This window comes from Pinus tabuliformis, chromosome 3_2 (assembly GCF_031772625.1).
Source record: "Pinus tabuliformis cultivar Carrire ecotype Pingquan chromosome 3_2, CPIR1, whole genome shotgun sequence".
NCBI lineage: Eukaryota > Viridiplantae > Streptophyta > Pinopsida > Pinales > Pinaceae > Pinus > Pinus tabuliformis.
Genome location: NC_142302.1, coordinates 466,274,508 through 466,286,810, shown reverse-complemented (window position 1 = coordinate 466,286,810; position 12,303 = coordinate 466,274,508). Strand labels below are relative to the sequence as shown.

The window sequence follows — 12,303 nt, the reverse complement described above, 5'->3', positions numbered from 1 at the left end:
TTGAGTCATTGCAAGCAAATGGAAATCTCAAAGATATTACCTTTGACTCTCTTGGGAAAAAAATCGCTGAAAGAGAGAAAGCTTTTGGAAAGAAGACAACCTCTGAATCTTCTGAAGAGGTTGTGTGCCTTGCTCATAAAGAAAAGAATCCTACTCAAGATTCTTCCAGAGGAAGAGGTGGTCGAAGAGGAAGAGGAAGATATTTCAGAGGCGGGGGGCAGACACTCTCAAGGAGAAAAGGCAAATTTGCATTGCATACGCTACAAGAGAAATGGATCACATGATGCCTCTACATGCAAGTTACCATGGGACAAAATTGAGCAGCAAAGAAACCAATAGAAAGGTAAAAATAATGACACAGACAAAGGTAAAGCACCTGAATCCACTCACTATGTTGTGGCACAATGTAATATTGGAGTAAATGAAGATTTATTTAATGCTTCACTTGCTTCTTGGAAAAATGATTGGTTGCTTGATTCAGGAGCAACTTGCCACATGACTCATAGAAAAGATTTTTTTGAAGAATTTACTGACAATGTTGATGGAGCAGTATACTTTGCAGACCAATCAAAAATCAAGCCATCAGGGCTTGGCACAATCAGGCTTAAATTGCTTGGTCTTCCAGACTTTCTTCTGCATCATGTTCTATATCTCCCACAGCTGAAGAGAAACTTGTTGTCCTTGGTCCACATCTGCCAGCAAGGTCACTCCATTCATATGTTTGATGGCAAGCTTGAGGTGAGAAAAGCATCTGACCACTCACTTGTCATGAGGGGAATAGAAGAAGAAAGGCTTCTCAAGCTACAAGGTACCTCTGCTCGTGCACAACATTTCTCATACAATTCTCATTATGAAGAAGGTAGTCTTCCATCAAGTTTATTATGGCATGCTAGATTTGGACATTTGTACTATGACATCCTCCACTTGTTGAAGAAAAATGGTGTTGCTAGTTTGCCTACAATTCCTAGGAAATTTAAGCAATGTGATGCTTGCATTCTAGGAAAGCATAGCAAACAGTCTTTTCATGATTCACATTCAAGAGCACATAGAAAACTTGAACTCATTCATTCAGATTTATGTGGTCCAATGCTTGTTCCTTCTGCAAATGGAAATAAATATATGATGACATTTATTGATGACTACACCAGAATTTGTTGGGTTTATTTATTGAAGAACAAATCTGATGCTTTTCAAACATTCAAGAACTTTCATAAATGGATTGAAAATGATGCACAATCTCATATTGGGTCTATTCGCACTGATAATGGAAAAGAATACACATCAAATGAATTTGAATATTATCTTCGCCAACATGGGATCAAACATCAAACAATTGTGCCTTATAATCCCCAACCGAATGGTGTAGCAGAAAGAATGAATAGGACAGTCTTAAATATGGTACGCTCCATGCTCTTCTTCAAAAATGTAAAAATAATGCTTTGGGCTGATGTTGTTCTATGTGCTGCATATATAAAGAACAGATGTCCATCTAATGCTATTAAAAACAAGACTCCATATGAAATGTAGTATGGGCACGTTCCTTCGGTAAAGCATCTCAGGGTCTTTGGTTCCACCTGTTATGCCTTGATACCAAAGGTACATAGAAACAAACTTGGTGCAAGAAGTTGTAGTGTATCTTCCTAGGGTATTCAAACACCTCCAAAGCATATTGTCTCTATGATGAAGTCAACAAAAAGTTTGATGTATCTAGAGATGTAATTTTTTTTTAATCATCCAAAACTGACAATGTTATTGGGCGGCAACTTGATCACTTGGATAGATTCGCAAATGCAAAATCATTTCGAGAATTTTATAATCAGATTCCACATCTTGAAGGGGGGATTCCTATACTAGATCAACATGTGGAATCTTCTTCTGAAGAACTCTCTCCCCCACATGAAACTCCAACAATGGATGATGCTTTAAGTGATGTGATTGATAGAATTAGGAGACTCAATCTTGATTCAGTCCCAACTCAATCAACGGAGCAGCCTGGACCATCTGAGAAAGGTCCCCCAAAGTGGCTGACAAAGACACTTGAAAGTGTTCATCCTGATGAGGTTGGAAAGACAGGAACTAGAAATTCAAACCGGCAAAATGGAGGTGACGTAGATGAATCTAATTCACCTGTTGATATGGAAGTTTCTTATGATTGTGAATTGAACTTGTCTACAGATTTTGAACCAACTTTCTTCAAAGAAGTTGCTTCTCATAATGAATGGAAAGAAGCAATGCAAAAAGAGTATGATTCCCTCATAAAGAATGGCACTTGGAAGCTGGTTGATCCTCCATTACGAACCAAACCAATTGGCTGCAAGTGGGTCTACAAGAACAAGTATAACGCTAATGGCTCACTTGACAAGCACAAAGCCAGGCTTGTGGCAAAAGGTTTTGCACAGAAGGAAGGGGTCGATTATGAGGAGACTTTTGCCCCCATAGCAAAATGGGCTACCATTTGAACACTCTTTGCCCTAGCAGCTCAGAACAGTTGGAAAGTCCATCAAATGGATGTAAAAACTGCTTTCATGAATAGAGATCTAAAAGAGAATGTTTTTATGTCCCAACCTAAAGGATTTGCTGTGAAAGGACATGAACAAAAAGTATGCAAACTTGTGAAATCCTTGTATGGCTTCAAACAAGCACCGCGAGCCTGGTATGAAAAACTAACGGAGCATCTTCTGAAACTCAATTTCAAACATTATGATCTTGATGATGCAACTTTATTTGTCAAGAAAGTTGGCAAAACAGTTGTATATCTTGTGGTATATGTAGATGATCTTTTGATGACAGGGAACAATGAAAGCTACATTGCATCCACAAAGAAGGAATTGGGTAAAAGTTTTGAGATGACTGATTTGGGCTATGTTCATTACTATCTTGATATTGAAGTAACTCAACATCCGAAGTCCATATTTCTTTCTCAAAAGAAGTACATTGGAGATCTGTTGAACAGGTTTGGCATGACAAAATGCAATCCTCTTACTACTCCAATGGAACAAAATTTAAAGCTCACATCTATTAAAGGAAAAGAATTTGAGGATGCAACAAAGTATAGACAGCTTGTAAGAAATCTCAACTACCTAACTACTACTAGACCAGACATTTCGTTTGTTGTTGGAATCCTCTCCAGGTTTATGCAAAAGCCTTGTGAAGGACATTGGTCTGCTGCAAAAAGAGTTCTAAGGTACTTGAAGGGAACTCAAGACTTTGGAATCAAGTATACACAGGTGGACGACTTCAGTTTGATTGGATACTCTGATTCAAACTTCAATGGAGACAAAGAAACTGGGGTATCTACTTCAAGATATGCTATGAGTCTTGGATCAGGAGCTGTCTCTTGGAGATCACGCAAACAATCAGTTCCAGCGGATTCCACAACAGAAGCAGAATACGTGGCAGCAGCTGAGGCAATAAAAGAAATTGTGTGGCTCAGGAAAATTCTTGAAGATTTGCAGGTAAAAACAAATACAATCAACTCCACTCATGATTGACAATACCTCTGCAATAAAGTTGGCCAAGAACCCAAAGTTCCATGATCGAACGAAGCACATCAATACTAAATATCATCTGATTCGACATCATGTTGAGGCCAAAACAATCCATCTTCGTCATTGTTCCACTAATGAGCAAATTGCAGACATCTTCACCAAAGCGCTTGGAAGAGAAAAGCTTGAATGATTCAGAATGATGCTTGGACTCACCAACATCCCTTCAGATTAAGGGGGGGGAATGTTGACACCTAATCATCAGGATTGGGTGAATAAATATAATTGATGTAAATAAATAATAAGAAATATGAACAGTGATCGGGAGATGAAGTGAACAATCTCCCTCATGTATATAATAAAGACCAACCTGAAGGAATAATATGAATTGTGTTACTACCTGGTCTGACAGTTTGAGATATTCTCAGGTGGTGAAGTGAGGCTACATGGATATACTAATTCAAATTGGGTCGGGAGTGCAAAGGATAGAAAGAGCACTTCAAGGTGTTGCTTCAGCTTGGGATCAGCTGTGATTTCCTAGTTTAGCAAGAAACAGACTTTTGTCGCACTCAGAATAGCAAAGGCGGAGTATATTGTAGCCAGTGTCACAAATCGTGAAGCAATGTGGCTTCAAAAGCTTCTTGCAGGACTCTCTAATCAGGTCACTTCATCCCATACATAGTGCAGAAGGGAGTAGTGAAGCTCCAGTACATATCCACAGATGAGAAAATTGCAGACATTTTCACCAAGCCTCTATCTAGAGTGAAGTTTGTATACTTCAGAGACAAGCTTGGCGTGATGCAGAATGTCTCCCTCGTTGAGAGGGAGTGTTGATGTCTTTGCAGGATCAGGCAAACCATCTCTTGAGAAGCCATGCAGGACTTTGGCTAGGTCATGTTGATTTCACCAGGGGAGATGGATACATTCACCTAAGAAGCTAGAAGGACTTGGTTGGGTCATTTAACTAGGTGTGATGGCCCAGGGCAACTGCAAGACTGGATAGATCTTCTCCTAAGAAGCTAGAAGGACTTGGCTAGGTCAAGTTGATTTGACCATAGGAGATAGATGAAATTCACCTAAGAATCCATAAAGAACTTTGGTTGGGCCACGCTGATTTGGCCAGGGGTGAACGGTCCAGCGGCATATCCCCTCCTAAGAAGCCATAAAGGACCTTGGCTATGTCATACTGATTTGACCAGAGAAGATTGATCCATTTACCTGAAGAGCCATAAAGGACAATGGTCGGGCCATGCTGATTTGGCCAAGGGTAAATGGCCCAAGATACTCACATTGCCTACTCCAAGATGGAGTGATGTATAGACATGCACCAACATAGCAAGCTCATGAACTTTTCTTGTGGAGGAGAAATTTCAGCTAAGGGGAAATATGTTGCAGCTAAGGAGAATATCTTTGTCACTAAGATGGAGTGTTGATTTTTGTGTAGCATTAGAAAGTATTCCCACATGCCAAAGAGGTCTCCAATTTGGCATAACAAAATTAAAATAAAATTTATTTTTGGGGCACCAAGCCGGCCCAAGAAGACAAGTCACCCCAGCTCATGAAAGGGTGTGTCCCTTGGCATATTTTACCCCCATTTGACTAATATATATAGATGATGTGACATCTCATTTTCTCCACCAAGAGATTTTCTTCATCTTCCAGAGGTCTCTTGGACAATCGCACATTTGGAGAAGAGGAGGACAAGTTGACTGTTTTACTGAGTTGTTTATTTCTCTGTTTGACCACATTTGATTGCAGTGGACCGCAGGAGTCGCAAGGCCAAAGTTTGACCGCAAGCTCACTGTTTTACCAATGTTGACTTCTGAGCATTTTGACTGGTTTGACCAACATTTACTTGTTGCTACTCTGACCAAGTTTTGGCTGGTATTTGGATTTGTACTTGGCATAGATTTCTAGACAAATTTTTGATTTGTAAACCTCGCTAAAGAATAATTTCTCCTAAGAAAAGTTGTTGTGTTTTCTCCCAAGGTTGGGTTTCCTAGGGTAAAAATATTGTCTCTATTGTGCATGCTTTCTTTCTGCGATCTTTACTGTTTCTACTTCATTTACTGTTGATATTTTATAAAGTATAATTGCTCAATGATATCAATGGCATAAGAATATTGTGTGAAAATCATAAGGTAATAATTATCTGGCAGAAAATAGTATTCTACTGTGCTCTTGTAGAAAATTCAACAAGTTTCACAGTCTAAAACCTCATAGAAAAAATAATAATAATAAATAAATTAAATTAAATAAAAATTATAGTCAAAATGTTGAAAATGTAGCGAGCAAGGTCTTCTAGTTTGTGTCTTAGGTAGTGAAGACCTCAAGTTGTCCTCATGAGTTAGAGTTCAATCAGGATGAGTTACCAGTTTACTAAAATAATCATCAAGTTAGCATGCATAGAGTTGGAGTTTTAGTTAAGTGGAAGTCTTCATCAGTTTGACTACGGGATTGGTTGGTAGATCGAGTTCAGTTTAGGACAAGTAGGGATTTCAATTATTGATTGTAGGAAGGAGGAGTTATAACTTCAATGATGATAGGAGAGAAAAGCAGTTCGACTCAGTTAACTTGTCAATCACAACTCAAGTTCTAAATTTGTACTTTGCCTAATTTAGCATGGATCGATTCTATAAAGAGGAGGACAAAGGCACAAAGAATTCATAGGTTGTGGGCACAAAGGTTTGTGAAAAGACAAAGCTCACAAGTTGTGAAAGAGCCTCGTTTGTGGAAAGTGCAGACAGCTTGTGTCCTAGGTAATGGGAGATTGCAAGTGCGCTAGGATTTAGGAGTTGGGATCAAGGATTGGCAAGGCAAGTCCAAGCTAGATCAGCAAGAGAACAAGTATGTCCTCAGAGGGACTAATTGCTTTGTATTTGATTCAATTGCTCAAAATCAATAAAACCACATCAAGGAGAGGGTTTTCCTAGTTGGGTTTCCCAAGAAAAATTATTGTGTTAATTGTGTGATTGTGCTTTTATCTCTATGATTATTTCATTGCTTATATGTGTTAAGAAAATCAGTGTCTTGGTGAATGAAAGTTAGTTTCAAATTGTTCATCTATGCAGTTGCAGAATTTCGTGGAAATTCAACATGGGAGTAGAGCAAAGATAAATATAAAGACCAGCACCAGATTGACTAGTCAATGAAGAGTGCAAATCAAGCAAAAGGCTTGCGTTAGAGAATTTTTTAGGGTCGGGAGGAATTTCTCTTTTCTCATGATTGAAATTTTTTTTGAGTCGAAAGAAAAAAAACAATTCAAAAAAGAGACGAAAAGAGAAACAAAGGGCCCATTTTTTCAAAACAAAAAATAATAAAAATAAAAATAAATAAAACAAAAGTGGGTCGTGGTCGTTGCCAGCAGCAACCAACATCCACTAAACTGGCGAAGAACACACAGGCAGCGCGCAGAGGATCGAACTCGACTAGTCGAAGGAAACAGAGCAACGCAGAGTTGGTCGGGACATCATTTGCGACAAGAGATCAGCGGCTCAAGGTTGTGACAACATTCGATAGGCGATCATTTGAGGAGATTGGGAACAACAGGACACAGCAACCATTGTAGAATAGTCACATAGGCATAAGGCAGTGTTAATAAAGTGGCCAGGAGGCACAATAATTCCTTGACTCGGCAAGTCGCCACAAATGCTAGTCACATTCAGCGATAAGGGGTGTCAGCCACAAGAAACAATAACCCACAGAGCAAACCAGCGCTAGGGGTCAAGCTAGCCAAGGCTAACAATTCCCAGCCATCAACGAATTGTGACGAGTTTGGCACATGGGTCACGGCACAATGGTGTGTCACGTGTGGAAGAGGGACGACAAGTCGCTACTAGGGAGAAAGCCACACAACAGGTGGGCAGTCAAAGTAGGGAAAAAGTAGCGAATGTAGACACCAGCCTACCCAAAGCCACGTAGTTAACCGACACAAGAAAATCGTTCACGGCATAACAAAGGGAACACAATGTAGGTGTGTGGGGGGGTTGGCAATGAGTGACAACGACGAATAAGTAGGGGCAGCGAATGGGCCGACAGGGGCCTAGAGATACCACGGTAGCAACAGCCACCATTCACAGTGCTGACAGCACAGCCACCAAGCAAGCTTTATTAGGGAGGTTGCGGACAAGCAGGGATCTAATTGTAGCGACCCACGTAAAGAGAAAACTAACGCGATGTCGAGGTTACAAAACAGGGGCCCACAGAAAAACAATCGTACAGCTTAGGGCAATGCTCAAGTAAGGCGTAGGTGTGTTTGGGCAGCACCCCTGATTTTTGGGCAAGGGGCCCACAGAAAAACAATCGTACAGCTTAGGGCAATGCTCAAGTAAGGCGTAGGTGTGTTTGGGCAGCACCCCTGATTTTTGGGCAAGGAGCAAGAAGGCTCCAGGCAGCCTCGATAAGTGTGCAAGAAGTCTCCAGCAGCGAGCAGCAGTCTCAGGCAACAAGCAGCAGGCAACAAGCCTAGGCAATGTGCAGAGGGTGAAAAGTTGATTGTTGGCCAGTCAGAGCAGCCAAGGATGGTTGCAGGGGATCATGTCGCAAGCAGGGTGCCACACTTGGCATGATTGAAGAAACTGCAAGATGCAGTAGCCTGCAAGAATTGTTGGGCAAGGGATCTACCGCGACAGGCATGGGCCAGAAGTTGCTGGTAGAGCTGGTAGTAGCCAACAGCAGATACGAAGGACAGTACTGACAGCCAGCAGGATTGGCAGAGGTCATCCCTCAGAGGGAGAGGGAAACCGTACTAATCAAGGGATTGGCAGCAGAATTCTTAGGTGTTTTAAAGGACCGAGACATACCCATAACAACGCTAGAAGAACTTAACACAGGATAGATGTTAGTGACAAAGAGTGAACAAGAGGCCTAATCCAAATTTGTTAGGACTAGTTGGTATGAGCTAACATTGATGGATGCTCAAGATCAAGATTCTAGGAACATGGTTGGAACTTGGAAGGAACAGACCTTCATATCAGATTCCATAGCAGGATGCAAGGAAGTTTTCTAGTTCAGAGGGAGAAGTTGCAGAAGCAGATAATGTGGTGGTGTTCAAGACAGATCCAGGTGGATGAGGTTCTTCCAGAAGTACCTTCCTCGCTAAGAGGGAGTGTTGAAAATGTAGCAAGCAAGGTCTTATGGCCTGTGCCTTAGCCAGTGAAGACCTCGAGTTGTCCTCATGAGTTAGACTTCAGATAGGATCAGTTATTTCCAATTTACTGGAATAATCATCAAGTTAGCATGCATAGAGTTGGAGTTACAGATAAGTGGAAGTCTTCATCAATTTAACTACAGGATTGGTTGGCAAATCGAGTTTAGTTTAAGACAAGTAGGGACTTCAAATTTTTTTTGAAGGAAGGACGAGTTACAACTCTAGTGATGATTGGAGAGAGAACTAGTTCGACTCGGTTAACTTGTCAATCACAACTCAAGTTCTAAATTTTTACTTGCCTAATTTAGCATGGATCGAATCTACAAAGAAGAGGATGAAGGCACAAAGAATTCATAAGTTTTGTGCACATAGGTTTGTGATAACACAGAGCTCACAGGTTGTGAGAGAGCCTTGTTTGTGGAGAGCACAGAGAGCTTGTGTCATAAGTAATAGGAGATCACAAGTGCGCTAGGATTTAGGAGCTTAGATCAATGGTTGGCAAGGCAAGTCCATGCTAGATCAGCAGGAGAACAAGTATGTTCTCAGAGGGACAGATTGCTTTGTATTTGATTCAATTGTTCAAAATCAATAAAACAACATAGGAGAGGGTTTTCCCAGTTGGGTTTCCCAGAAAAAATTGTTCTGTTAATTATGTCACTGTGTTTTTATCTCTGTGATTATTCCACTGCTATATGTGTTGAGAAATTTTGTGTCTTGGTGAATGAAAGTTAGTTTCAGATTGTTCATCTAAGCAGTTGCAGAATTTCATGGAAATTCAATAGAAAATGTTGATCTGACATGTTTGAGACTGATTTCAAGAGCATTTAGAACCCATAACTTCCTTGGAGCATATCTCCGAAAATATAGCAAACCGAGATCTGAAAATTTGAATCAGAGATTGCTTGAGATGTCTTCTCAATATTCTCCAAGTTTCATCGTTTGTAACCTCCTGGAAAAAAAGTTATAACACAAACGCCACAATGACCTGTTTGAAGACACAAAACCCTAGAATCATGAGCTCTAATACCAAATGTTATGAACCTTGTGCCTTAAAAATGATAAGAAACCAATAATTACAGCCCTCTTTGAGTGGGAAACCTCCTTTCACAATGAATGCAATGTACAAGACAATATTTGATGAAACCAAGACTAGGTCTCTTTGGTATATATATAGGAGACAAAGGGTACAATAATAATAAAATGGGAACATGAAAGGTTCTAGCCTCCATAATAATATAACAATAGAAATGTAATCACTCCACATCTAGGGACTAATAAGGGGTTTATATGGGCCTCATATAGGACTTAACATCTTAACTTTACACTTAATTACATCACTAATTCCATAGATCATCATTAATGACCTGCCAATTTATACCATCTTACCAAAAAAACAAACATTACATTAACTTGCAAAAGGGGTCAGATTCTATATTTGGTTTTGCGTCATGCTTTAAACTAAGATTAAGCTAAACAGATTTTTAAAGTTTTGGGAAAACAAATTGCCTGAAAACAGTTTATGATTCAAATTGATCATTACCAATATTGCTGCAATACTGTCCAACAATTGCACTAGTGTTAACAACTAAGGGCGGAACCTTCACTAAATGTCTTATAAAAATTCACAAAGCTCGTGAAACAAATAAAGGTGGAAAAGGCAAAAGGAAATATAAGAGTTGTATGCACAGACAAGACCAGACAAACGCTGGAAATCTATGCAATAAAAACTAAAAAGAAAACTGAAAAATGACTAAATTCTAAATTGAACAACATTAATAAGCATAAATATCATGCCTTTATTGACATCAGGGTTGAGTAAGATATAAGAAACTGTGATTTGCACATGAAAGCTTGAGAATATGTGAACCTGTCTCTGTTAATCCCAGAAACATCTGCAACAATGAGAGCCATTGCAGCCATTCGGTACATGTGATCAGCTATGGATTCTGCATTCTGTATTCCATGGTTGACCCATCCCGTTCTTTTTGTAGTCTGTAAAAGAATAATAACATTTTAAATGATTAACATGATCTTCAAATACTATGTCTGCTATTTTATCAATGCAGATTTCACTAGACCCAACATGAGCTTCAAATACTATCTCCATGCTATTTTATTGATGCGATTTCAAAAGACCCATTAACACATTTTACTCACTAATGGAAATCAATAACTTTTTTTAATTTTCTAAGGCTGCTTCTGCATCATTCAAGGATGATGAAAATAAAATGAAAAAGACAGGCTGCAAAAGAACTTTGAAGACAAAGATTCCAAACAGAAGGGACTAATATGGTCTGAATTCCCATTGTCTATAAAAACAGAATTGGGATTAGTTATTTGGCCATACCCAGATGGTTCATGATCAAGTTCGAGCAGAAGCACAATGTCAGGCATGATCAAAACTGCATATGACACCAATTTTGCACACAAGACTAAATTTGGGTATATCTTCAGAAATAGAACTTCAGGGAGAATGACAAAAAGATAAAGCCGCTTATACATGGCCCTTACACCATCATCGAGCAATTTGGAGTGAATACATTCAAGTTACACTTACTAGCATACATGAATATTCATCCAGTGTTCAACATGAATCACCTGAAGCTCTACAGACTACAAGCCATCAATGTTGGATGGTGGTGAAGAAGAATTTGTTGCATTAGTCCTTGAAGAGCTTGTTGCTAAAGTTGTTGGACAATTGGAAGTTTACACAGTGCTATAGTGTAAAGAGTAGGCAACCATACAAGGAGCCTTGAAATTTTTTCAAGTTGGGTTGAAAAGACAGTCACCTCAAAGCCAACAAGTGGTATGTGTTGGAGTCTATTCAAGCTAAGTTTCCCTAAATAGATGGGACAATTCTTGGGGACCACCAACTCCTAAACTAGAGGTTTACCACTGGAAGGAGTCATAGATCAACAAAGTCCATGACTGGAGTAGTCATGTTAATGAAAGGTTCATTCCAAAAAATGTCTAAGTATGTGCACACAGTTTTCATCAATGGATAGAAGCTGCAAATTTTTTGAATCATAATCGTGGGATACACATTACAACTAAACTAGGTAGGGGGATTATGTAAAGGAAATTCAGTAAATCGGTACAGGACATTGAAAAGAGAGATATGGGGCAAACTGACTTTCAACCCAAACACTCCACGAGGGCCTTAGGACACATGATCGAGAAGGCTTGGGACATAGAAGATGAAGAGTTGTGGTACTACTTCATGAACTTTAGGTGGACTTTAGGAAAGCCTTTAAGAAAGTCTCAAGGGAGAAACTTTAACAAGGCTCCTAGAACTTAATGTCCCAGAGGAATGGAGGGCACCAGTACATAAGCTTTATGAGTAGGTCAATACTGAGATCAAAACCTATGAGGACTTCTTACAGAGCTTTAACAATGATGTTGGGGTAAAACGAAGCTGCCCACCCTCACCAGTTTGTTTGGCCTCTACATTGACATATTAAAAGAACAGATTAATGAAAAGGAGATGAAGGGCTAAGCATTGCAAGGGTAATTATTAAAATCCTTCTCTACGTGAACGATGTCAGAATAGCCTTCAAGAACACCTCACTGCACTAGAGACACTTCTCCATAGAGGTAGCCGTAGATGTTAACACAAGTTAAACCAAGGTAGTGCTTGGGAAGAAGATAACCCCACCAACAATGAACGGC

At 39.6% G+C, this 12,303-nt stretch overlaps 1 protein-coding gene across 2 annotated transcripts in view; it reads right to left on the bottom strand.

Moving 5' to 3' along the window:
* LOC149181300 (uncharacterized) overlaps positions 1-12,303 on the bottom strand; it is a 78,597-nt gene that overhangs the window by 55,238 nt on the left and 11,056 nt on the right. For both annotated transcript variants that reach the window (XM_089416550.1, XM_089416549.1), the window contains exon 2: positions 10,502-10,626. In XM_089416550.1, coding sequence (XP_089272676.1) covers positions 10,502-10,626 — 125 coding nt within the window. The remainder of the gene's footprint in view (positions 1-10,501; positions 10,627-12,303) is intronic.